Here is a 25,283-nt window from a genome sequence, read left to right on the forward strand (position 1 = left end):
TCTCTCCTTTTCCAAGTCAGATATGGATGCACATGTCTGGCTGTTCTGAGCTTTTGAAAATGCCACCAATGCTGAGTGTTTCAGGCTCTTCCCCTGGGAAGGCAGCAGGACTGTGGGTGCAGAGCCCCTCTGGGTAACACCTGCCCCCACTTCTTGGTTTAGGTCTGCCCAACCCTGCCCTCCAAGCCCTCTGCAAGCTCATCACTGCTTCCGAGACGGGCGAGCAGCTCATCAGCCGGGTGAGTTGAGTGGGGTGGGCTGAGCCCAGGCCTAAGGGCTGTGCCAAAGACAGAGGGGGTTGGGCCCTTAATCGGAACCTGCAAGTAACGCGGTCTCATTGCTCTTTTCAGCCTTTGTGATTAGAAGGGAAAGGCGAGGGTTGGGAGTAAGAGAACAGCCTTCCCCAGCACGTGCAGGACACGAAGGGGCAAGTTCTTGCAGCGTCCTCTCTGGGCGCTGAGTCCCAAGAGCGTTAGGGCCTTCAGATTAAGGGGCCCTGTCACCTGTGGTCTCAGGGCATTTCCTGAATTCTTCATTCAGTGGCCTCCTGCACCTTGTCATCCACACCTGCCAACTTTTTCAGCTGACTGACTAGCGTCACAGCCACCTTCCCTAGGCCAGCCCACCAGCGCAGCTCCAGGTGTCCCAGGACTTATTCTCACCCAGAGTATGAACTCCACCTGAAACAGAGCAGCCACTGAACCACAGTGGTGCACAGCACGTCAACTCTGATGCCAGATGCCTGCCGCCTGGCAGCTTTTAACAGTGTGCTTCCTTTTAGGAGAATGTAGACCTAATTCAGGAATTTGGAGGGTCTTAGCATCACGTAGGTCCTCCCTAACTTGGCTGCAGACTTCTGATCTTCCTGCTGTCCAGCGAGGGTCTGGACAAGCCCCAGGGTGACAGCAGTGTGGGGGGCTTCTGGAGGGCGGAGCAACCCCTGAAAAGCACAGAGCAGTTTTCTCTGGTCATCTTGGAGTATAATAATTTTAAAAAATGAGATATATTGTTACTAGATGTTTATCAGTAGGTTTCATTTTAAGCAGAACTATTTCCATGTGAAAATAAAGCTGCTCTATCTAGGATTAGCCTCTGAAAATCTGAGTGGTGTCTGGAGCCTCCCGCTGGCTGGGGTTGTTTCCACCCCAGATTTGGAACGTAGCTTGTGATCTGGCCCCTTTGTGGAGTGCCTGCTCATTTTGTAATAAGTGTTAATCTGTTGAACAGGGTCAGGAAGACACTTCCAGAATGCTGCATATTAAAACACCCTGAACCCAGGAGGGCTAGAAGCCTGTGCTCTACAAAAAGGAAGAAGTACATTTGCAGGGCAAGGCCGAGAGGCCAAAAAGCCAGTTGCTTAATTTCTTGCTTTTGGTGGCAGCACACAGACTTTCCACCTGATATTCTGCCCGGCCTCAGGGAGGTGTCCCGGGCTGCGCCCAGCAGCCGGTGGATGGTGGCCATTTCCTGAGTCACTAGAACCAGAGACTTTGGTTTAAAGAGTGGCCTATCCGTGCCCGCTGTGCCCCTTCCCCACTCGAGTCTGGCCTGGCCTGCTCCTCTCCTTGCAAGGAAGGGCAGGGCCTGGCTGACCTGACCCCGAGCGCATCTGGCCTGGGTGTGGCTGTTTGTTTTCCTGTGTGTCCCTGCTGACTCTTGCTCCTCTCCCCTCCCGGTCAGAGCTGCAGGCCTGGTGTGGCGCTTCCTAAAGTGATCAGCTCGTGTTGCATAACAACCTGTGCTTGAGTCTAAACTCTCTTCTTTCTCTCTCTTTTTCTTTCTTTTTCTTATATTCTGCTGGCCGAAGGCTGTTAAAAATATGGTTGGAATGGTGAGTACTACTTTAAGTAGCAACTGTCGTCAGGTGAGCCCCTCGACCCACCTACCCCCGAGACCCCTGGCACGCTCTGAGCTCGGTGCGCACGTGCTGTCTCTCGGAGCTGCATGCACGTGCCAACCTGCGCTCCGGGCTGGGGCGACCAGTGCCGCTGGCTCAGGCCGTCTGCCCCTTCCTCTGCTCTGGCTCCCCCTTTCCTGCTCCACCCTTCTTGTGTTCTTGGTTTGACCTTTCAAGTTCCATTGGAACAGCAGGGACAGAAGCAACTTTAAGTGAGTGACACTCTGAACCCACGCAAGGCCCCTGAGGAGAGTTCAGAGACTCAGGAAATCTGAAACCCCACGGGCGCTGGCACAGGTTGTGTGGGTTCTTCTCGAGTGCTGAGGCTCTAGAATGTAATGTATTCCTCTTCACCATTTCCCTAAGATCCTAAGGATGACTTAAGTAGAGAGAGAGCTGGCCAGTCCTGTAACCCACCCATCTGCTAGTCCCTGAGCCCCTCTCCTCTGCTCAGTAGCCCCACGTACGGCAAGTGGGGACAAGGGAGGACATGAGGCTGGAAGCAGAAACCCTGCTGTGGGCCGGCCCACAGCCTCTAACAGCTGCTGCCCCTGGAGCTTCCCACAGAGAGGGCAGCAGGTCAACAGGCAGGGGGGGCTGTCAAAAGAATTTCAAATGCTACGTACATGTAAGGGCATTAGCAGTGACACCAACAGGTGACACAAGAATAACTTGGGGACCAATCCGAGGCGGGCCAGAGGGGAAGCAGACACTGGGAAGGAGCGAGAGCTCATGCTGTTCTCCTCACTCAGCTCCACCAGGTGCTGGTTCAGCTGCAGGCCGGCGAGAAGGAGCAGGACTTCGCGTCGGCTCCCATTCAGGTCTCCATCAGCGTCCAGCTGTGGCGGCTCCCGGGATGTCACGAATTCCTGGCGGCCCTAGGTAGGACATGTCCTTGATTAATTGTTTCTTTAGTTCCATTTTTTAAAAATCGGTTTTTCTCCAGGTTTCTGTTGGGTAAAGTTGGTAGACTCTTAGGGATCTTACTGTTTTTTTTAGATATGTCATTACTTAAAAATAATTACCTCAAAGATTCTAGTGCTTTAGCACAATTCCCAAATGGCCCTCCAGCTTTGTCCCATTTCCCCTATGTTATGATTTCATCTCTCTCACTTGTAGTCACCAACTTACTAGGAATCTGCCAGATCCAGTATTGTTGGGAGTCAAGCCATGATTAAAAGCTAAAGAAAATAAAGTCATAAAATAATGGTTTCAGTGTTGGTCTCTATCACTGGCTACTGGCAGAAAAAGGAAATACTCTTGAAACCACCCTTGATTTGACCCTGGGGATCTAGAACTGCACATAACACCAGGATCCTCGTTCAACCCAGGACACTCTTCCTTTGTCGACCCTGGAACGCAGCTGAGGCAGCTCCTGACATCATTCTGCTCACTTCCCGCACGTGCGCGTGTTGGTAAAACTCCACACGAGGCCGTGAGCCCCCTCCTGCCCCGATAAGTACCTGTGTGGCTGGCTTCAGAGCCATTCACTCCACAAGCTATTTTTTGATCACTGTTCTGTGCCACGTGCTGCTCTGGGCACCAGGGATGCAGCAGTGAGCCCAGCACAGAAAGCCCTGCCTCTCAGACTCTTCATTCTAGTGGGCAAGAGGAACAGAGGCAGTAAAGGCCTAACCGAAGGGGAGCACGTGACAGACAAAAGCATCAGGGTCACGGTGCTTGGCTGGAGGGTGGGGGCAGGCCCAGGGAGCCTGTGCTTGTTTTCAGGATGAAGGATCCAAGCAGGAGGAAGTGCCATCGGCAGCCTGAGCATGAGGCCCACGCAGGGGTGCAGAGGACGCGGGGGCAGATGAGGCAGGGGTGGGCAAGCCATGGGCCGCAAGGCCGGGGAAGGCCTTTGGTCTCTAACCCGAGGGAGTGGAGAGTCTCTGGGGGAAGACATGGCCTGAAGTCACTGTTACAGGGACCAGCCATCAGACATGGCAGGGCAGCAAGTCCTTACAAGGAACCCTGCTTGGGGAGCCTGGGTATTCAGTACCGGGCCATCTTTCCTAATGAGCTTTAGATGGTCCTCTCTCCCCACCTCAACTTAGGGCTGGCTCCCTCTGTACCTGAAAGTAAAGAGGGGAACCCAACACCCTGCAGGGGCTCCAGATCCCCAAGTGTAGACGCTCTGGTGTCCTTTACAATTTGTACTATGTGCTTGTTTTCTGGACTTAAAGCTTGGTCTTCCTGGTATAAACATGTAGAAGTAAATTTATCTTAAATAAAGGTAGTGAGTAGCAAACAGAGCGAGTAAGAAGGGCAAGTGCACACCCAGGATGAGTCTCCCACTTGGGCGACAGGCTGTAGCGTCGGCCTGGGGCAGGGACAGGACACAGGAGAGCCAGGAGGGTGAAGCCTTAACAGAGGAAGAGCAAGGCTCTCCTCGTCGTGCAGGGCCGAGGCCTCCCGGGGTGTGGGTGACACAGCCGCTCCTCGCCTGAGAAGCGGATGTTTTCTCTGCCCCTTTGCCAGGCGGATCCCTGGCCCGCTCTGGTGTCGGGATTGGGGGTGATTCTCACGGATGTTCCTCTGCTCCTCTGTACTTTCCACGTCCCGTTGATACTCAAGGTGCGAGTCGGTTTGCACAGAGAATCTGTCCGTCCCTTGGACTGACAGTGGGGAGAAGAGTCGCTGCAGGCCGGGCAGCTGGAGAAGCGCTCCTCACTCCTCACTCCCAGAAACCCCTGGTGTCCAGCCTCAACATGAAGCACTGTCACAACCTGTCACAGCGCTGTCGCTTATCAAGAGGACTCAATTCTTTGGAAGCAACCAATTCAAACCATTTTGATAAAAGTAGAGGTTTCTAACTAAAACATTACATTTATATTCTTAGTTATTTGTTCTTAAATGCTAAGTTCTCTGAGACCTTCCTGCTGCTTTCAGGGACTGTATTTTCAAGCTCAGAGAGGAAAATATCCCAGAGCAACCAGAGTGCCTAATGGCTTCTGGAGTGACGCGGATTCACAGAGGAACGGTAGTGCCCGAAGAGCATCGAAGTCCTTGCATAGGATAGACAGACAGACAGGCCCTCTCTCCTTGGTGAATACTCTCCGTCGTGAACTGCACGGCCTGCTGACCGTGGCAGCACCGCGTCACAGATGCCTGTCCCTGGGATGTTGTGCAGTCGGCGGGGGAAAGGGCCTGCCCCCCGGGCCTGCAGCACCAGGCACGTGCCCTGTTTCAGGAGCTCAGGGATCCGCCGAGGGGCGGCGTGAAGACCTGCCGTGTGGAAGGCTCTTCAGGGCTCTGAATTCTTGCTCAGTGGTACCTGTCTATGGACGCAGCCCTTGGCCATGGTGTCTGTGTCTGGCTTCTTCCTCCTGCGCCCTGGGGAGATGTGTGCTGGGTGCCTCTGTAATGTCTCTTAGTAATCTAGGTGCTGTGGCATCAGCTCGTTAGCCAGCCTCTTGCTCGGGAGGCCCAGGCCTGCTCCAAGTCTCATGAGAACCGTTGGCCTCAGGGAGCAGCCCCCTCCCCTGGGCTCTGGAGGAGCATAGTGGAGGCCTGCAGGGTGGGTCAGCCAAGACAGCCTTCTCCATCGAGAGCGCTCATTTCAAAGCCCTTGCTGGCAGACACTGACCAGGTATGAAGACATTGTCCTTGCCCTTGAGAAGCCTCTGCCTTCCCGCACCAGCTTTAAACACTGGAGCCACTGCCCAAGGGAGTGGCCCGTCTCTGTCCTGGCCAGTCTTCTTTAAGTGGATTGTTCCGCAAAAGAATGGAGAAAACAACGAATGTTGATGAGCCTTTTTAATTCCAAGCCTCAGCTCTCAAGAAGGTGGTTGAGGGCAGGAAAGCAGCCTGTGCTCTCTGCCCGGACAGGGATTGTCCCTTCACACGCACAGGGGGCAGCCCCAGGCAGGGCGCTTGCCGAGGGGTGTGCAGGGGTTCCCAGGAGCCTGTAGGAGCAGCCCTGCAGCTCTCATCCTTTTCAGGAGACGGGGTCTTCCCTGAGGAAGCAGATGTTTATGTTCTTTGTTCCTCTAGGTTTTGATCTCTGCGAGGTTGGTCAGGAGGAAGTAATCCTGAAAACCGGGAAACAAGCCAATCGCCGAACCATGCACTTCGCGCTCCAGGCCCTGCTCGCGCTCTTCGGTAAGAGCTCCGGCCCGGCTCCGCGTGCGCCCCCTGGGGGCAGATGCCGGCACAAGCCTGGCGACGCTGGGGAAGGGAAAGTGAATACACTTGCGTGTGTCTGTTAGGGACTGCTCAAGCGCAGCAGACAAAACTCCCCGCTCTCCTGGTCCTTGCAGTTAAGCCCATGCAGTGCACTAGACGGGGTGCCGCCGAGCGCTCTAAAGGAAACAGGCAGAGCAGGGGCCTAGCAACGGAGAGCGGCCGCAGAGCAGACGGGAGCAGGAGGAGTGGCGCCCGGGGCCCTGGCCTGGGGGGCAGTTTTCAGGACCCCAGGGGCACACCTGCCTGCCTGACGCCCTCAAAGGGCCACCTGGCTGCATCTGAAGACTAAATGCTGGCTTGGATGGTGGCCCTGATTTGAAGGTAGAACCAACAGGATCTGCTGAAGACTATGTCAGAAAGAAGATCAAAGGTCATACCCTGTTATTTGGGACAACTGCCAGAATGGGACTGCCTTTTGCTGAGACCTTGAAAGTGGCAGGAGGAGTGGGTGGGGGCTCCATCTTGGACACGTTCAGGTTTGAAATAGCCATCAGACATCTCCACAGGCGCCCATTGTACGGGTTTGGAGTTCAGGGAGAGGCCAGCGTGGAGATCTCAGTGTGCATACAGCTGCGAGGGGAAGAGGACTGTGTCCTGTGGGCACTCTTGGGTTCAAAGGTCACAAAGATGAGGGGGGGCCTGGGAAGGAGCAGTCAGTGAGGGCTGGGTGGGATCGACTGTGCAGAACTGAGCAGTGAATGCTGGATGTGGCAGCATGGGTCTCGTCAGTGACCTTTACAAGACTGGGGAGGACAGAAGCCTGAGTGGAGTGGGTTCAGAGAGGTGGAGGAGAGGCAGTGTGGAGAGAGAGCGTAACCGACTCCCAGAGAGTTGTTAGAAAGTGGAGCAATGGGGCCGGAGGTGGTAGGCATGGTGGGTGTGGGTTCAGGACAGGACACATCCCAGACTGCCTGCAGGCCCCAGCCCCAGTCAGAGCAGGAGGCAGACGTCCCGAGCAAGGGAGCAGAGTAGGGACCGGCGTGGTGGTGGTGGTGGGGTCTGCAGCGTGTGGGCTGTGAGCTTGCCTAGGGTGTTTCTGTCCCTATATAAGATTTACTTTTTCCAACAGGACCATGTTTTTCAGGATTATAAGATGAATTCAAGTTGTATATAAGTAGCACTTGTTAATTCTTTGCCAGCTTCTGTGCATATAAGGATGCTTGTGATTTTGGAAGAAAAATCAAAACCATATAGATTTCTAATTGCCCTCTGGGCACGTATGTTTTGTCTTAGATTCTACCGAGCTGCCCAAGCGCCTCAGCCTTGACAGCTCTTCCTCCCTGGAGTCTCTGGCCTCGGCCCAGTCTGTCTCCAACGCCCTGCCCTTGGGCTACCAGCACCCTCCCTTCTCGCCCACCGGCGCAGACAGCATCGCCTCGGATGCCATCTCTGTGTACAGTCTGAGCTCCATCGCCTCCTCAATGAGCTTCGTCTCCAAGCCCGAGGGTGGGTCAGAAGGTGGGGGCCCCCGAGGACGGCAGGACTATGACCGGGCCAAGAATGCTTACCCACAGCGAGCCACCCTGCCTCGAAGCCCGCTGTCCCCACAGACCCGCCCTGCAGGCAGCAAAGACGAAGAAGAATATGAAGGGTTTTCCATCATCAGCACTGAGCCTTTGGCGGCCTACCAAGAAAACAGAAAGACACGCTTCTCCCCAGATCACAAACAGTCCCGAGTTGGCACAGCTGGAGGTGTGAAAGTTTCAGTCAGCTCCAAGGGGAGCATAAGCACTCCAAATTCTCCAGTTAAAATGACTCTCATCCCCAGCCCAAACTCACCCTTCCAAAAGGTTGGAAAACTAGCAAGTTCAGATACAGGAGAATCAGACCAGTCTAGCACAGAAACAGATAGTACCGTGAAATCCCAAGAAGAAAGCAACCCAAAGCTTGATCCACAAGAGTTGGCCCAGAAAATTCTAGAGGAGACACAAAGTCATCTCATCGCAGTGGAGCGTCTTCAGAGGGGTGGCAGTCAGACCAGCAAGAGTAGTAATCCGGAAGATGGCATTTCCATGCCAAATAGTGCCGCTGTCTTCAGAGCGTCAGAAACAAGTGCGTTCAGCAGGCCTGCCCTCTCCCATCAGAAGAGTCAGCCGTCGCCTGTTACTGTTAAACCAAAGCCCCCAGCCAGGAGCTCGTCCCTGCCCAAGGTGAGTTCCGGGTACAGCAGCCCCACCACCTCGGAGGCGTCCATCAAGGACAGCCCAAGCCAGCACAGCGGCCGGCCGTCGCCCGGCTCCGACTCCCAGACTTCTCTGACCGAGCAGCCGCTCTTCAAACTGAAGTATCCCAGCTCTCCTTACAGTGCGCACATTTCCAAGTCACCGAGGAACATGTCCCCAAGCTCAGGCCATCAGTCTCCTGCCGGTAGTGCCCCCTCCCCGGCTCTCTCCTATTCCTCAGCTGGCTCTGCTCGCTCGAGTCCAGCTGATGCTCCCGACATAGACAAACTGAAAATGGCAGCCATTGATGAAAAGGTGCAGGCTGTCCATAACCTGAAGATGTTTTGGCAGAGCACACCCCAGCATTCCACAGGACCGATGAAAATATTCCGAGGGACCCCTGGAACGATGACTTCCAAAAGGGATGTCCTTAGTCTACTAAATTTGTCACCTCGGCACAACAAGAAGGAGGAAGGAGTAGACAAGCTTGAACTGAAGGAGCTGTCTTTGCAGCAACATGGAGAAACACCACACAAAGCCCCTCCCAACGGCCACTGGCGCACGGAGACCACCACGCTGAGCACGCTGCCACTGCCCGCAGGCCCTCCTGCCGCGGCTCCCACGCGCCCTTTGAGACTTCCTTCTGGAAACGGCTACAAGTTTCTGTCCCCAGGAAGATTTTTTCCTTCCTCCAAATGCTAAAGCATCTGAAGACCCACTGACTCAGAGCGCAGCAGCCGCAGAGAGGGGCCCGGCACTCACGTGGCCGGCTCCGTCTGAGTGCGGTCACCCCACACAGCCACCAGCCCCCGGGGCGCTCTCCGGGCACGGGGCACCACCATGCCCAGGCGCCACCACACACACGGCTGGTGGCTCCTCTGGGACTCGGGGCCAGATTCACCAAAAGCCAGGACTTCTGTGGGGTTGGTACAGGAGGCTCATAGAATTTTCTACACACTTCACCAAATGTTTACCTTTGAACTCCCTGCTTCTCATCTTCAATGCGATTCTTCGACAGGATTTTTGTACAAACGTGGTCATGGTTTGAGGGCGGGGAGAGCAAAGGGAGCACATATTTTGCTAAGAGGTATATATGCAGTACCTTTTATACACAAATACAAATAGAGCTTTTTTAAGGCTTTCAGGTGCTGGTTGGGGTGGGATATAGAAAATCTAAGTTGAATTCTACATGAAAGTGTTATATTAGCCAAAAACAGAATAATGGTTTTAAAAATGCCAATGATTTGTAATTGTAGCGATTTTGGTCTCGTGATATTGTAAGGTCACACTAACAATGCAATAATTCCCGTCTGAACAGCGCTTCCATCCTGAACTCTGCTCGGCTCCATCGAGCGGCACAAATGTCCCTGGGGCCCCGCTGTCAACCAAACTTGAATTTTCTTAAAAAGTTTATGTAGCTTTTATCCAGGCATTTTAGAACTATGCAATTGTGATTTAAAATGCAACTTTGTGCTTTTAAAACATTATCGACCTTTTTTGTACGTGGATAAACAACTTGGTTTTATTATCAATAGTACTTTGCATTTATAGCTATTATTTTTAAAAGCTCAAAAAGTTTTTTAAAATGTCAAATTTTGAATAATCATCAATAAGTATCAAGTTTGGGGGGAAGGTTGAAATTATTCAGTTTCCTTATAAGCAAAAAAAAAAAAAACCCCATGCTAACTTAGATTTAACGAGAATCTAGCCTTCCAGCTCCTCTTCGCTTTATCAGCTGCTTAATTTTATTCTCTTTTCCCAACTCCAGGCCTCTGAAACCTCTTCTGTCTAGTCTAAATCTGTTGCCAGGTTCCCACAATCCCCCCTCCCCGTGTCTGAGCGGCATATGGACCCTCGTCTTCCCTGTGCCCAGCGCTCCTTGCTCCTGTGGTCTGGAGGACCACCCCCCACCCCCCACCCCACAGACCAGCGTCCACAGCCTGAGAAGCAGGGCGCTTTTACTGGGCTTTACATCCAAATTATTGCTGAACAGGGAAATAGAGCTCCCTGAGAGTGTTGTCATCGGAAACAAAGGGGGGCTTCTTCTATAGCTATGACGGTGCACTGAAATTCTAGCCAGCTGAGATGAGACAGAAGAATAGTCTGGGTAGCGGATAGGGGTAACCATTCACTTATTTCGGTAAAGAATGAAGTGCTGAAAATCCTATTAGTACTAAGTTTAGTTGGAGAACTTAAATCAGCCTCTTTTTGATAATTCTAAAATTAAAATCCTACTGTCCTCACTCACGAAAGCAAACAATAAGGATGTCCATTCTAACCCTGATCCCAGCACTGGAAGAGAAATACTTTATAAAGAAGCAAGCAATTATGAGGTTGTCTTTATGTCAGTAGGGAAAAAATAAATGGTAATAAAAGTACCAGTGTAGCAAAGGAAAGCCGTTTATAGCACTGTGCGTTTAAGTAGCAAAATCAGGTCCTCAGCAACGAGAACCCAGCCTCAGTCAGTTTCTGGATCCATGTGCCGACAGCCAGGCTGCTCCTTCCTCAGCACATCGCAGCCTCTTTCCTAAGTGCCAGGGAGGCCTGGAGGGAGGGCTGGGGGCCGGGCTCCCTCTGCGGGGGTGACGCTGTGTCCCGTCTGCCTAGCTCCAGTGCACACCCGCTGCCACCCGCTCTGCTTCCCGTGGTTGCCGAGCCAGCCAGCAGGACTCCCCTCACCCGGGTTTAGTCCCAAGTACATTGTTCTTTTAGGTTTCATGTTGAAAAGCCAAGTGGTCTAAGTGATTTTTTCTGTCCTAGACACAAGCTTCAATAAAGGAAAGCAAAGATGATGAAACAGCAGGACCAGTCTAAAAATCACTGTAGAGTTGCTGCTTTATGTTTACTGTCAGTCTGGTGTTAAGTGAATCTTTCAGGCTACACTGAAAAAAGTATGCACTTAAAACTTAGGTGAGATTGTATAATTCACAGATTTCTTTGTACAGGTCAGGGGTTGGCAAACTACAATCCCTACAGGCTGAACCTGGTCAGAGGCCTGGTGCTTCACAGCCAAGAGCTAGGAATGGGTTCCACATTTTTAAATAGTTACATAAATACCTACATAATATTCTTGATTTTGCTCTTGGCCTACCAAGCCTAAAATATCTAATGCCTAGCCCTTTAAGAAACAGTTTGCTGACTCCTGGTATAGGTGCCAGAAAACAATTAGAATATGTTTTGTTTCTACAGCCTAGGGAAAGGGAGTGTCGGGCTGTGGATGAATTGATGGGCGTGCGTGGGAACCCTGAGCCACGTGGATGGAAGCGAATGACTCCTGCCTGATCCCGCGGCTCTTTGCCCCATTTGGAAGGAATCAAAGGATGTGGGTAAAATTTGCAAAGAGATTTTTCCCTGGTCATAGGCAGACAGCGTTGGCTATGTTTTTCAGCTCAGGAAACTGGAATGTCCTGCCCCTCCTCCGCTCCATCAGACGCACGTACACTGAACACAGCAATAAGATCTCCCCATCCTAGAAACCTGGGTCTGACCACAAAGCAAGGCAGCAGACTCGCTCTTGATTCTCACCAGTGGACCACTCAGCTCCTTTGCTGACTTTAACTAAGTCAAAATAGCAAGACAGAATTAGCTGCTAAAACTGTTCTGCTCTACATTAGCGTGTAGGAAAATGAAAAAGCTCTCACCTTCTTCCCCTTCGAAAAACTTCATGGTCCACACTGATCCTTGCTGGGCCTGAGCAGGAGACGCGTGCCGCCCACACTCCTTGTCCTGCTCGCGTCTGTCCCGGCGACCCTCCGCAGGGGAGCCTTGTAGCAAGTCCCCACTATGGTGCCTGTCCCACCGCTTCCCGCCACAAGGAGAACTGTCACTTTGCTAGTTTCAGTTCAGGTTGGAAAAAATACCACACGAGAATCTGGTTTGCTTTTAGTAAGTAGGCAGAAAGTGAAAATTGTATAATTTTCATCACGTTTTATTGTTTTATCTAAAATGATTGTACATGTGGTTTGTGAACTGGGCCCTTATTTGTGCCAGATCCTTCAACGACGTTCCATGTAAGGACACACGCGGTCACTTCTCCCGTCCTCAGACGCCGTCCCACTTGGCACTCACGCCCCTTGTATGCAGTGTTAGCCATCTTTGGCCTATGTGGACTTTTTTTTGTAAATTACACAGTTTCCAGATGGCATTAAACTTTTTATATTACGAAATTTACCATGTAAAAAGAACTTCATATTTTTATTGAGACTGCTAAGGCACTTGGCCTTCCTTTGTGATTTCAGTGTCTATTAAAGCATGAGCTCCCTCGGTTTTAAGAGCTGTATCTGACTCACTTTCTATGCACATCCCACACTTTTTCTGGGTTTCTTTGCGGTACACAGTGCGGTCGTGTGTCGTTAATCCATGTGTCTCCATCTGGAGTTTCTCTTCTAGATGCACTGTAGCCCCACGTTAGCCATGAGAGCCTGAGAAAGTGCGTGGCTGTCCCGAGGCTCCGGTACCTGTGGGTGGTGGTGACTGAGACGTTGAATGCTTCTGATCTTGTGTGATCATAGCTGGAGGGCCAGAGAACCCTACGGTTGTAGAGACAAATAAAAACAATTCATTACCACCAGACCCCTGTATCTAAAGAAACTTTCCGAGAAATATTTGAGAAAGAAGGAAAACAGTCCTAAAGGGAAAAGTCTGAGAAGCCTGAAGGCTAGTGAACAAAGAACTAGGTAAATGGGAATAAATCGCAACAAATATTGATTGATTGCATAAAGAGCAATGTCTCATTTGGATAGCAATAGAAACATTAAAATACTAGACAATAATATATGAAATAAGTTAAAGTGTTATAGGTTGGGAAGAGAAGAAAGAGTAGATTATTATTATTTTTGCTGAGGAAGACTGGCCCTGAGCTCACATCTGTGCCAATCTTCCTCTATTTTGTATGTGGGATGCTGCCACAGCATGGCCACTGACAAGTGTGGGTTCATGCCCAGGGTTCTGAACCTAGGCCACTGAAGCAGACCACGCCAAACCACTACACCACGGGGCCTGCCCCAAGAGTAGATTATTTTTAGAGTAACTTAAATATGCATAATCACATGCACAAAAAATAGAAATAGAGGGTTATACTTCCAAACTAGTTAGTGGAGGAGAAATAAGTGAATTTTTAAAAACCTGGTTGATCTAAAGGAATAGAAAAAGGACGGAACAACAACAAAAACCATTTTAAAAGCAGGACAAATAGAAAACAAGGTTAAAGAAAGAAAGAAAAGTGGGACTGGCCCTGTGGTCGAGTGGTTAAAGTTCTGTATGCTCTGCTTTGGTGGCCTGCATTCACCAGTTCAGATCCCGGGCACAGACCTGTACCACTTGCTGGCCATGCCTTGGAGGCATCCCACATATAGAGTAGAGGAAGATGGGCACGGATGTTAGCTCAGGGCCAGTCTTCCTCAGCAAAATAAATAAATAACCAGTAATCATTATAGATGTCAGTGAACTAAACAATTAAAAAGACTGACAGATAATGGCAATGTATAATATGCTCTTTAAAGAACTATATGCTGTTTGAAATTTTTAAAAAACTACCAAAGGGCCACAAATGGTTGACAGTAAAAGGATCAGCAAAGTAGTTATTAAAAAGGCACTAATAAAAACAAAGATCTATTTTCTAATGTTTAAAAAACTTAGCAGAAAGGTAAAATTCTAAATTTGTATGCAGCTAACCATGCAGCTTCAAAATTCATAAAGTAAAAATTGGCAGAACTCCGTGTGGAAAGTACACTATCATAGTGGGAGATGCTCCCTCCTACTCTCACTAACTCCCGGATCAGCGTACAAACTTAGAAAGCACGCTGTAGGGTTAGACGATGGAGCAAACAGGCTTAGAAGGGGAGGGGAGAGAAGCTGGTCTCCGACAGCGGCCCTGCATGCTTCACGAGCACGCACGGAGCACTGCATGAAAACACCGTGCACGGGGTGTGTGGCAAGTCCCAGCAAATACTGAGGAGTCAGTGTCACGGCCACCATCTCTGCTTACACGCTACCTTCAGGAAATACATAAATTATATAATAGCTTAAAGATAAATTTTAAATTCCATAAAAATTAGTGGGATGCAGTTAAAGTGGCACTTAAAAGACAAATTTATAGCCATAAATGTTATATTCAAGGGTAACCTTCAAAATACATAACTGCATGAGCTCCAGCCAACAAGGAGGGCTGCCCGTGCCACGATCCCAGTGAGAGCTGGCACACGCTGGGACAGCAGGCTCACCACTGAGCCGGCGGCCAAGCCCTAAGCAGTTAGCAGAACAACAAACCCAGCAGGAAAAGAAGGGAGGGGGTAAGGACAGCCAGAAATTAACACAGACGACAATATAGAAGATCCAGACGGGCCAAGTTCGCCAAAAAGACAAAAATACACTAACTTCTCAAAAGGTTGATTGTGTGCACGTGTGTGTGTGAGAGACAGATTGACAGAGAAGAGGAAAGGGAAGAAAAAGTGGGTATAGCTAAAGATGCAGCACAGATTAAAAAATAAAACACTATAAACAATTTTATGCCAACATAGTGCAAATGCAGAATGGCGGCTCACGGGGTTCAGGCACACACGCGGTTGGGGGTGCAGAAGGGGCAGGAGAGCGGCGCCCCGCTGGGGAGGGAGGCGCTGGGGAGTGGGTGTCGGTGACTCCAACTGCACAGCACGGTATGTAACACACACCTCCACGTGGTCCCAGACAGGAACTGTTTCATCATGAATTTACGAATGAGCGAAAAGCATTATTAGCAACTACATAACAATAAATTTCATTATACTAACTTAAAAAAAAGTGTTAGTTCTGGTGCAAGAAGGACAAAAAACCTGACTAAGGTCCATAAAACTAAAATAGTAATCACAACTCCTTTGCCTTTATGCAACTCTCCAAAAAATGCAGGCTCAGATGCTTTTACGTGTTTTTACCACACTTTCAGGGCCAGTTAATTTCTGTCTTTTCAAATAGTTTAAGAAAATATAAAAACAAGATATGCAAATTACTTCATGATGCTCTTCTTAATTCTAAGGTCAACAGATAGAATAAGAAAACAATAGGCCCATTTCACTTATAAACCTGGACATAACAATCCTAAATAAAATATTGGCCATTAAATCCTTATATTTTTAAAACTAGGAAAACACAGGTTGAAAGTGCATCTGCGTGTTAGTCTTTGCTGATGACCACACACGTGTCCCTCCGGGGCCAGAGCTCTGGCCCTCAGGGACATCTGTAGACACCACACAGGGAAAAACAAGAAGCATTAAACCGCGGAGAATGTTACTATCTTGAGAACTACGAAGTCAATGGTTTACATGGTAATTAGGCAGGAGGCCCATCTATCACACTCCTGTTACAAGAACAGTGAAATATAGATGTCAATGTAAAGGAAATGCCAAGCAGTCCTACCATTTCTTAAGGAACGATGTAAGAACCGGCTATTACTGCTGCGCTGGAAACTGAATTTAACACCATAATGTGTTGAGGAAACCTAAGGACCAAAGGTTAACGCAGCACCGCACAAGGATTTGTGAGCACCATGCGTGGTCCCTATCACCTTAGGAAATACGATTGATGCTCTCCGTTACTGCCGAAGAATTTGCACAGCCACTGGTGCAACACACGTCTTGTTGATGCTTCCCTGGAAGGAGAGTGTGGCCTTGATGACCATTTGCTTAGGCGCTGAGGACCTCAATCGAGAGCTGACACACAAGACAGGGCTGAGCAGGTCTGCTCTGAGCTCCCGCAGCTGCGCTTGAATATTCCTATTCTAATGCTTTCTTTATAGTCGCTTTGTTTTGTTGTTTCAAACCTCAGAATTTCTGGACAGGGACCGCAGCTTGGTACCTTTCTCAATTTAAAAGCTCCTTCAACTTTCCCAATGAGTGTGCCTGCTCGCAGCCTCTAATAATACTAAATAATGGCAAACAGCAGGGAGCTGACAGGCTAATGCTGCATCCACTCCAGCAAATGAGGCCGAAACATCTGGATCCAAAGACATTAAAGGGACGTGTCGGCATTAAGGAAACATTTTGCCTCTCAAATGAATTTACATCCAATCTCAAGATTTTTATTAAATTTGTAGCAACTGTGCATTTGGGCTTCAGGGAACAATAATATTCTTAAAGATATAAATATTCTCAATATGTTTCTATTAAATAGAAAGTTCTAAAATTCTAAAATAACTTTACATCGCAGAAGCAGAACTCAAAGCCTGCCCTTTTAGTTAACTGGGACAGGTACATGAATCGGAATTCTGATCTGCCTGGCAGCATTTTGCCAAAAGTCTGATTTTTTTTTTTCATACACAGAGCTTTCTGAAATATAGTCATTTTCTTTTTGAGCCCAAAATGCGAGAGTAAAATAAAAGTGATAGGTAATTAAGAAAAAAAAAGAGGCAGTTCTTATCTGTCATTTCAAAAGTCACTCATTCCACAAATATTTGCTGAGGGTTGTTGTGATAAATAGAACGTAGCCAATAAAAAATAAACAAGCAGAAAGTTAAAATTGGTATTAAAAAGTCCATAAAATAAAGCCTGTGTACTTCACTTAATTAGATGCCATCCTCGCCAGTATTACACACAATTCCAACAGCTGCGCGAATCAAAATGCCAATCACTGTGCCTCCCACCCACGGCCCAGCCTGAGGGACGAGACAGCGTGTTCCCCGTGGAAGGACCCACGGCCCCGGCTGCAGCTGACTAGGCCAACCCCGTGCGAGGTCAGAACCTTCGGAAAAGTCCCGGCATCAGCTGCCTTTTCTCATGAACTCAACGCAGGAAATGCTGACTAGATGCCGCTGAAGAGAAAACCTAAAGGTAATGAGGGAAACTGAGGCCAGCGGAGCCGGCACAGCCATGTGCAGGCCAGGGGTGCAAAACCGATGAGCGAGCCGAGGAAGCCAGCAGTGGAGAGAGGACCTGGAGAGAGACAGACAGCTTCGGGCCACGCTGCGGGGCCACGTTCCGTTCCTTTCCACTTGGGGTAACTTAAATGGGACTTTTTTCCTTTCGATTTAGTGGCCTTCATTGTGACTCTTTGAACCCACGGCACAACAGGAGCCAGAAGAGGAGCAGGACGGAGGGCTGCGGAGTCAGGCAGGTGGGAAACCAGACAGAAATGACAGGAAGGAATTGAGTTACACATGTATGGCTTCGGACGCCTGGATGGAGACAAACAAGACAATCGATCAGAAGAGAAGTCCCACGGCCATTCCTACGACTCACGCTCTGCCTGCCTCCTGTTACACTGCGGGTGGAGCTGTCGGGTCCCTCTCCGCGGCCACCACCCCCACCTGCCAGACCCACCGTCACTGCCCACTACAGGTCGGCGCGTCAGTAATTCCTTCCTCTCCGGGCCGTCGCGCTCCTCCTCTCAGAGGAACCCTTCCTCTCAGCACAGACACGTGCGGTCGTCGCTCCACTTCAGCCCCTCATCCCCATCCAGCCAGCAGCCCACTTCTCTGCTCTCCTTCCAGAACAAAGCTTCCGACGGGTCTATACGCAGTGTCACCAATCCCACTCTTCCTCTTCTCTCTTGAACCCCCTCAAATCAAGTTTTTGCCTCAAGACAAGATCAACTGCTACATCCACGTTGCAAAACCTGGTGGTCAATCCACAGTTCTCTGCACCGCAGCACAAAGGACACAGCGTCGCGTAAGAGGCAGGCTTCACAACCTAAGTGCCCAGCAACAGACGAATGGATAAAGAAGATGTGGTACATATATACAATGGAATACTACTCAGCTGCAAAACAGAACAAAATCATTCCATTTGCAATAACATGGATGGACCTTGAGGGAATTACGTTAAGTGAAATAAGCCAGCTAGAGAAGGATAATCTGTGTATGACTCCACTCATATGAGGAATTTAAAATTATGGACTAAGAACAGTTTAGTGGATACCAGGGGAAAGGTGGGGTGGGGGGTGGGCACAAAGGGTGAAGGGGTGCACTGACAACACGAATGACAAACATTAATGTACAACTGAAATTTCACAAGATTGTAACCTATCATTAACTCAATAAAAAAAAAGAAAACAAAGAAACATGACATTTCTCACACATTCAAGTTTGTGGAGTAAGATTCATACCTACAACAGGGAAGGGTTTTGTCCAAAATTATATTAATACAAGACTAGAATTTGGTTCTCTTAAAATGACAAATTGTCTTGAGTACTGGGTTTGCTTTACCTATAATCTGCCCAGACAGCAGAGATTCTGTACCATAAACTGACTTTGGCATGCCCTTAATTATATTTTTCAAAAGTCTTAAAGAGCCACATTTCCTTATAATTATATTATCTTATTCTTTGTTTAAAATATTGTACGGTCACTTTGATTACTGCTTTGACTATCTCTCTGACTATACTGGAACGTCCCTGAGATGAAAAAAAAAAAAAAAGAGGCAGGCTTCAAAGAACAGCTTAATCTGCATTTAATTAAACTTTTAAATTTCTGTAAAGTTACAGACACATATATAACTTTTAATTTACTGTAGATTATTACAGAACAGAGATTATTAGAATGAGTTACGCAACATCGGGAGAAAACAATGAGGCGGATCCGGAAGATGGGCCCCCACCACGCCACACAGCGCTTTCCAATGCAGCTTTCTGCAGCGAGGAAAACCTGTGCCGTCCAACCCCGGGGCCACCAGGCGCTGTGGCTACCGAACGACAGAAATACGGTTAGTGTGACCAGGGGTCTGAGTTTTTATTCTAATATAATTTAATTTATTCATATGTATAGTGGACTGGTCTGGTCTCTTAAGCCAATATTATGAGGCAAAAACAGACACTGGGTACTCTTCAAGAATCAAAGAATTTGAAGCAAAAGACATCACAACCAAATGTGAACACAACTGTGTTTCCACATGCTAGCAACAAACACTGGAAAACAAAATTAAAACCAATGCTGTTTACCATTATGCCAATAAACATAACATAATTGATTAAAATACACTGAACTATATAGTAAAAATGGGTGCAGTTCATAATATGTAGATTATACCTTAATAAAGTTGATGAAAAAATACTCAGAATAAATTTGGGGCTGGCCCCGTGGCTGAGTGGTTAAGTTCACGCGCTCCGCTGCAGGCGTCCCAGTGTTTTGTTGGTTCGAATCCTGGGCGTGGACATGGCACTGCTCATCAGACCACGCTGAGGCAGCGTCCCACATGCCACAACTAGAAGAACCCACAACGAGAAATATACAACTATGTACTGGGGGGCTTTGGGGAGAAAAAGGAAAAAATAAAATCTTAAAAAAAAAAATACTCAGAATAAATTTAACAAAAGATAAGACTCCTACATTGAAAACTACAAAACTGCTGAGAAAAATTAAATAAGACATAAATGGAGAGAGACCCTGTGTTCACAGGCGGAATACTCAATATTGTTAAGACGTTAATTCTCCCCAAATTTATCTATAGAGTCAACACAATTGCAACTAACATATTGGCAGGAAAAAAGTCTTAGCAGACTTTTTATCAGAAACTGACAAGTTAAATCTAAAATTTATTTGGAAATGCAAAGAATCTAGAAAAGTCAAAACAGACTTGAAAAAGAAAAGTTGACCTGATGATGACTAAAGCTACAGTGAGTAAGACCATGTGGTCTGGCATACAGACAAGCAGCTCGCGGACAGAGTCCAGGAATATACAGCCAGAACAGAGCGCAGACACAGACGGCTAACTGATTTTCAACTGGGGTGCCCAGGTAATTCAACAGAGGAAAGTACGGTATTTTCCACATGCGGTACCAAAGCAACGACATCTCATTTAGGGGAAAAACCTCAACAATTACTTCGAGGCACACGCAAAAACTAATTCAAGATGGATCATAAACCCAGACTAAAAAGCTGAAATTATAAAGCTTCCTACATATGAGAACATCACTTTGACCTTGAGTCAGGCAAAGATTTCTTAAGGCACAAAAAGCACTAACCACAAAAGAAAAAGTAAATAAGTTGGAATGTACCAAAATGAAAACCTTCTGCTCTTCAAAAGACATCACTAAGAAAACGAAAAGACAAGCACATGGGGCCAGCCCTGTGGCCGAGGGGTTAAGTTTCCATGGTCCGCTTTGGCAGCCCAGGGTTTCGCTGGTTCCGATCCTGGGCGCAGACATGGCACCACTCATCAAGCCATGCTGAGGTGGCATCCCACATGCCACAACTAGAAGGACCCACAACTAAAAATATAGAACTATGTACCAGGGGGTTTTGGGGAGAAAAAGGAAAAATAAAATCTTTTTTTTTTTTAAAAAAAAGGCAAGCACAACCTAGAAGAACATATTTGTGATACTTTTCCAGGGTACCTTTACCTGCCAAAAAGACCTGTGTCTGGAATATACATACAAACGCCTGCGACTCCGCAAGAAAACATCAAACAATAAAGGCAAAAGATTTGAACACAAACTTCACAAAGGAGGATATGTAAATGATTAATAAGCACACGAAAATGCGCTCAGAATTATTAGTCTTCAGGGAGTGCAAATTAAAATCACAATGAAAAAACACTCCCCCCTCTAGAATGGGTCAGTTAAAAAGCTTGACCGAATGTCGGTGAGTTGACACAACAACTAGGACTCTCGTGCCTCGTTAGTGGGGGTGTAAAATGATACAACCACTTTGGAAAACTGTTTGACAGTTTCTTATAAAACTTAACATATACTCACCCAACTCTATGTCTAAGTATTTGCCCATGAGAAATGAAAACATGCTCACAAACAGACTCATTCGAAAATGTTCCAAGTTGCTTTATTCATAGTAGCCCCAAACTGGGAAAAAACCCAAATGGCTATCAGCCCTCCGTGTCTTCGGTTTCCACATTTGCAGATTCAACCAACTGCAGACGGAAAGGCACAGGGTGGTTGCATATACTGAACACGTACAGACTTGCTTTCCTTGTCATCATTCCCTCAACAGTACAGCATAACAACTGTTTACGTAGCGTTCACACTGTATTAGGTATTATAAGAAATCGAGGGATGATTTAAAGTACACGGGAGCATGTGCGTAGGTTATATGCAAATACCACGCCACTTTATGGAAGGGGCTTAAACCTTCTCAGATTTTGGCACTTGTGGGGGTTCCTGGAACCAATCCCTGGGGATACCGAGTGCCAACTGTATGACCCCAGCACCCAGAACGGTGCCTCGCACAGATTTTTCTAAATATAATGAAAGAAACACAGGACCTTCATGTAGAAAATCATAAAACTTTATTGAAAGGCATTAAAGAAAGATGGATCGTATTCATGGATAGGAAGCCCAAATATCATAAAGGGTCAATCATTCCAAAATTAGTCTGAAAATTAAGCGTAAGTCCAACTGAAATCCTGAGTTTTTCATAACATTTAACAAGATCATCTTAAAGTTCACATGGCCATGCAAAGGACTCAGCAGCCCTGATAGTATGAGAAAGGGTGTGTGTGTGTGTGTGTGTATGTGTGTGTGCGCGCGTGCACGTGTGCAACAAGGGGAAACTGCTTTACCATCGAATGAGTCTCGTTGAGAAGAACCTAGGCCAGGTGGCCTGCAGGCAGTCCACACCCCCGGGTGCCCCCTCTGCTCTCCTTGAACTCACAGGGCTGGGTGTCCAGCAGCCACATTTCCTGGGAGCCCACGGGCAAGTTTCTGGTTAGGTTCTCAATGAAAGGCATTCATATAACAATGTGAGGGCAAAAGAGAAGTGTGTTTTTGCTCCTTCGTCAAGGAGGGGCAGACGCATGATGGACTTGAGCACACGTGAGATTCTGCAGTATCCTTTAGGTGTTTTTTGTAAATCACCAGTATTGGTGACAACCAATTATTTCCAGAGATTTTCTGTGGTTTTTGCACGTTCCTGACTCCCTGAAAGTCAGTTGCAAACCTGAGAGGCAGCAGTCAGTCACTTCCTGTACCTTCATTCCTCCAGTCCTGCCACTGTGTTTGTAAGCCCCAGCTCTCCATACTGAACCTGTTCTTGCTTGGAATACACTGGTTTGTTTCACAGACTGGACCCTGGCTGAAGGAAAAGTCACGGTATATAAGGTAGCGTGGTAATGACCAGCCCAGAAACAAGCATGCAGACTAATGGAAGAGAAAGCTCTGAATGGAGACATGCACATATGGAAACGACATACGCGGAAGTGACAGCGCAGAGCAGTTTCACAGACAGTTCACGGATCAAAATATGAACCACTCTACAAATATTGCTGGAACCCATTTCAAAAGAAACAAAATAATAAACTGGATCCTGACTTCTTACCATACACAAAAATCAATTCTAGGTGATCAAAGCCTTAATTGTGAAACATAACTTTTTATAAGCATTATAGAATATTCTTATGATTTCAAAGTGAGAAAAGACTTCTTAAATAAGACAAACATTAAAAAACATAAACCACAAAGGATGCATCAAAAAGCATCTTAAGCTCTCCCCCTCTTCTTTTCCCCCCAAAACATTCAGAGCAAAAGCCTGAGGCAGTTGTGAGCAAGGGAGGCGTCCACACCGGAGAAGAGCACAGCAGCCTGGGGGGGATCACAGACTGGGATCAGGGTGAGGAGGGCACCTCTGAGCCGTGGGGAGGTGGCGCGGGGTGTCAGAGCACAGGCTGGGTGAGGAGGATGTCCACATGGAAGAGGGGTGACGATGGTCCCGTGTGGGGTGCTGGGGCCTGAGCGGGTGAGGGGAGCATCCACCCAGGTCAATGGCAGCAGTGGCAACAGGGATCTGTCACATACAGTGGGACTGGTTAAATACACAAATATACCAAGGAGGATGGGGGTCAGGTTTCTCACTGTTGGAGAGGGAGTTACAAATATAGACAACGAGATGAACCCTGTATGGTGCTGGATTGGAGGTACTGATGTCAACTCATTGTTTACAGCTATTGACCGATCAGTCAGTCAATTGATGGATATACAGATATATTCCCCGGGTCTGACTGGAAGGGCCTAGCAGCAGCAATACCCCAATAGGAATGAAAACACCTAACACTCAGACCTTGGCTTCTAAACACCCCTCTCCAGTAAAAGGAAGCGGGGCTCCCTGGAAAATGGGATTCCAGGCCTGGAACATCTTGTGTATCAGAAAGTTAAAAAGCCCTGAAAGAATGTTAGGGACATGTCAAAGGTGCACAGGTGACACCTTGAAGGGGCTCCCACTGGCCAAATTAGGTACCATTTGAATCTTAAAATAAATAATGCTAGTAACAAAATATAATCCAGTGAATAAAATAGGAAACCATGAGTCCATACTGATATAAACAAACGAATAAACTGAAAGTTTGATGAGGAACAAGATAGTTCCCATCTGTAGAATATTTATTTATTTTATTTTTTAAGGTTTTCCATTTTGCTCCGTATCATGCTCCTGCTCTCTTCTACCTTCTGGAACATATAAATTATACTTAGAATTGCTGTTTCAATATCCTTGTTTTTTTAATTCTGTCATCTGTGACATTTCTTGTCAGTTTTCAATGAGTTTTCTCCTCATTAAGGTATTTTCCTGCTTTGCATCTCTGATAATTTTGGTTAGATGCTGGACATTGTAGCTGTTACACTCTGGGGTGCAGGATTTTGGGGGGAGGGTTTCCTTCAAATGTTTGTGTGTTTGATCTGGGACATGGGTAAGTCACCTGGAAACAGCAGGGTCCTTCCGGGGCTTGCTCTCCAGCTCTGTTAGGACCAGAGCAGCATGGAGTCCAAGGCTCATTCTGCTCCACCTCGGAGGTGGTGCCTTCTGAGAACTCCAGCCAGTGCTGAGCATGGCGAGGTTTCTCCAGTCTGGCTGTTGGGGACACGAACTGTCCCCTCCCTGTGAGCTCCACAGTGTTGCTGCTCATTATGGTGGTTCTATCCCCAGACTCACGACTGTGCTGGAGACTCGAGGAGCAGGTCTCCAGAGCTCTCTCCGTGGCTCTCTCCCCTCTGACCCTCTGTCCCTGGGTTCCAGCCATGCTGACCTCCCCAAACCCTCAAGCTCAGCTCACAGAGACACGGAGCATGGGTGAGCTCCCTTTCCTGTGATGAGGACTGGACGCTCTCTCCAGGCACCGACTTGGGGCAATCATGGGGCTCACCTCACTGGAGGGGTCACCATCCAGCACCAGACCCAATGTCAAGAAACCACTGTTTGCCATATTGTCGGATTGTCGGTATTGTCTAAGACTGTAGCATAAGTCTGGACCCTGTTATTCCATCAGGGCTGGAAGTGGATGTGGACAATGAGATATTTACACTGCTTCAAAGTACTTCTCCACAAAATGTTTACCAATCACAACGAGAAAAAGAGTAACTTTACACGGAGAAGCCTAGCAGACATCATTTCAATGACGGGACCAAAATAAACATCATCAGAAGTGGGTCCAAAGGAATCATGTGCCATTTCATAAGACAGACCCTCACTCCTGTGATGCTCCTGGCAAAGACGTACGACCCGAATCCGGGCAAGAGGAAACATCAACAACTCAAAGCGAAAGACATTCTACAACACAGCTGGCTTGAGAACGGCATACACATTTTGGAAAGTAACTTGCTAACAACTATGAGAGATGTTTATGCCCCATGACTCAGCAACTTAAATACCAAGTACGTATTCTAGAGAAACTCATACTTGTGGACAAGAAGAGGCCCATGGGAATGCCCATCGTGGTATTATTACAGCAAAAGGTTAAAAGTCAACTTAAATACCCACCAAGAAGAAAATGACGAAATGTGTAGTAATGAAAAAGAATGAACTAGAATGTGTACACACCAACACGGATAAATCCTGTCAACAATGAGTAAAAATATCTACTACAGATAATGCACGGAAAGCATAACAGCAAATTTACGGCTGTGGCGGAGAACACAATGGAGGAGGAACACGCCAGCAGTTTCAACTGTATTTACAATGTTTTATTTCCAAGGATAGATGGTAGACGCATGAGTCTTCATTGCTGTTCTCTTTACCTTTCTGAAGCTATTTTACCAAAATATGTTACTATCTTAAGTTGAAAATTTTCCACCCAAAGTGGTTAACATAAAAACATTGCCCAAATAGTTTTATTTTAGCATACCACTGGTTTTCGGAA

The 25,283-nt window shown here is 47.7% G+C and overlaps 1 protein-coding gene and 1 long non-coding RNA gene across 5 annotated transcripts in view; one reads left to right on the forward strand and one right to left on the reverse strand.

Moving 5' to 3' along the window:
- The window catches only part of TTC28 (tetratricopeptide repeat domain 28), a 596,893-nt gene extending 584,378 nt beyond the window's left edge, over nt 1-12,515 (forward strand). For 2 of the 4 annotated variants that reach the window (XM_023648122.2, XM_023648125.2), the window contains 5 exons: nt 163-239; nt 1,808-1,831; nt 2,650-2,779; nt 5,891-5,998; nt 7,316-12,515. In XM_023648122.2, the coding sequence (XP_023503890.1) occupies nt 163-239; nt 1,808-1,831; nt 2,650-2,779; nt 5,891-5,998; nt 7,316-8,946 (1,970 nt within the window). In that variant the 3' untranslated portion in view covers nt 8,947-12,515. The remainder of the gene's footprint in view (nt 1-162; nt 240-1,807; nt 1,832-2,649; nt 2,780-5,890; nt 5,999-7,315) is intronic. The other 2 variants (XM_023648123.2, XM_070219838.1) reach the window with 1 other exon arrangement.
- LOC111774821 (uncharacterized) overlaps nt 12,506-25,283 on the reverse strand; it is a 56,253-nt gene continuing 43,475 nt past the window's right edge. The window contains exon 3 of the long non-coding RNA XR_011420741.1: nt 12,506-12,773. This is a non-coding gene — a long non-coding RNA (uncharacterized lncRNA). The remainder of the gene's footprint in view (nt 12,774-25,283) is intronic.

The sequence above is a fragment of the Equus caballus genome, chromosome 8 (assembly GCF_041296265.1).
Source record: "Equus caballus isolate H_3958 breed thoroughbred chromosome 8, TB-T2T, whole genome shotgun sequence".
Lineage (NCBI taxonomy): Eukaryota > Metazoa > Chordata > Mammalia > Perissodactyla > Equidae > Equus > Equus caballus.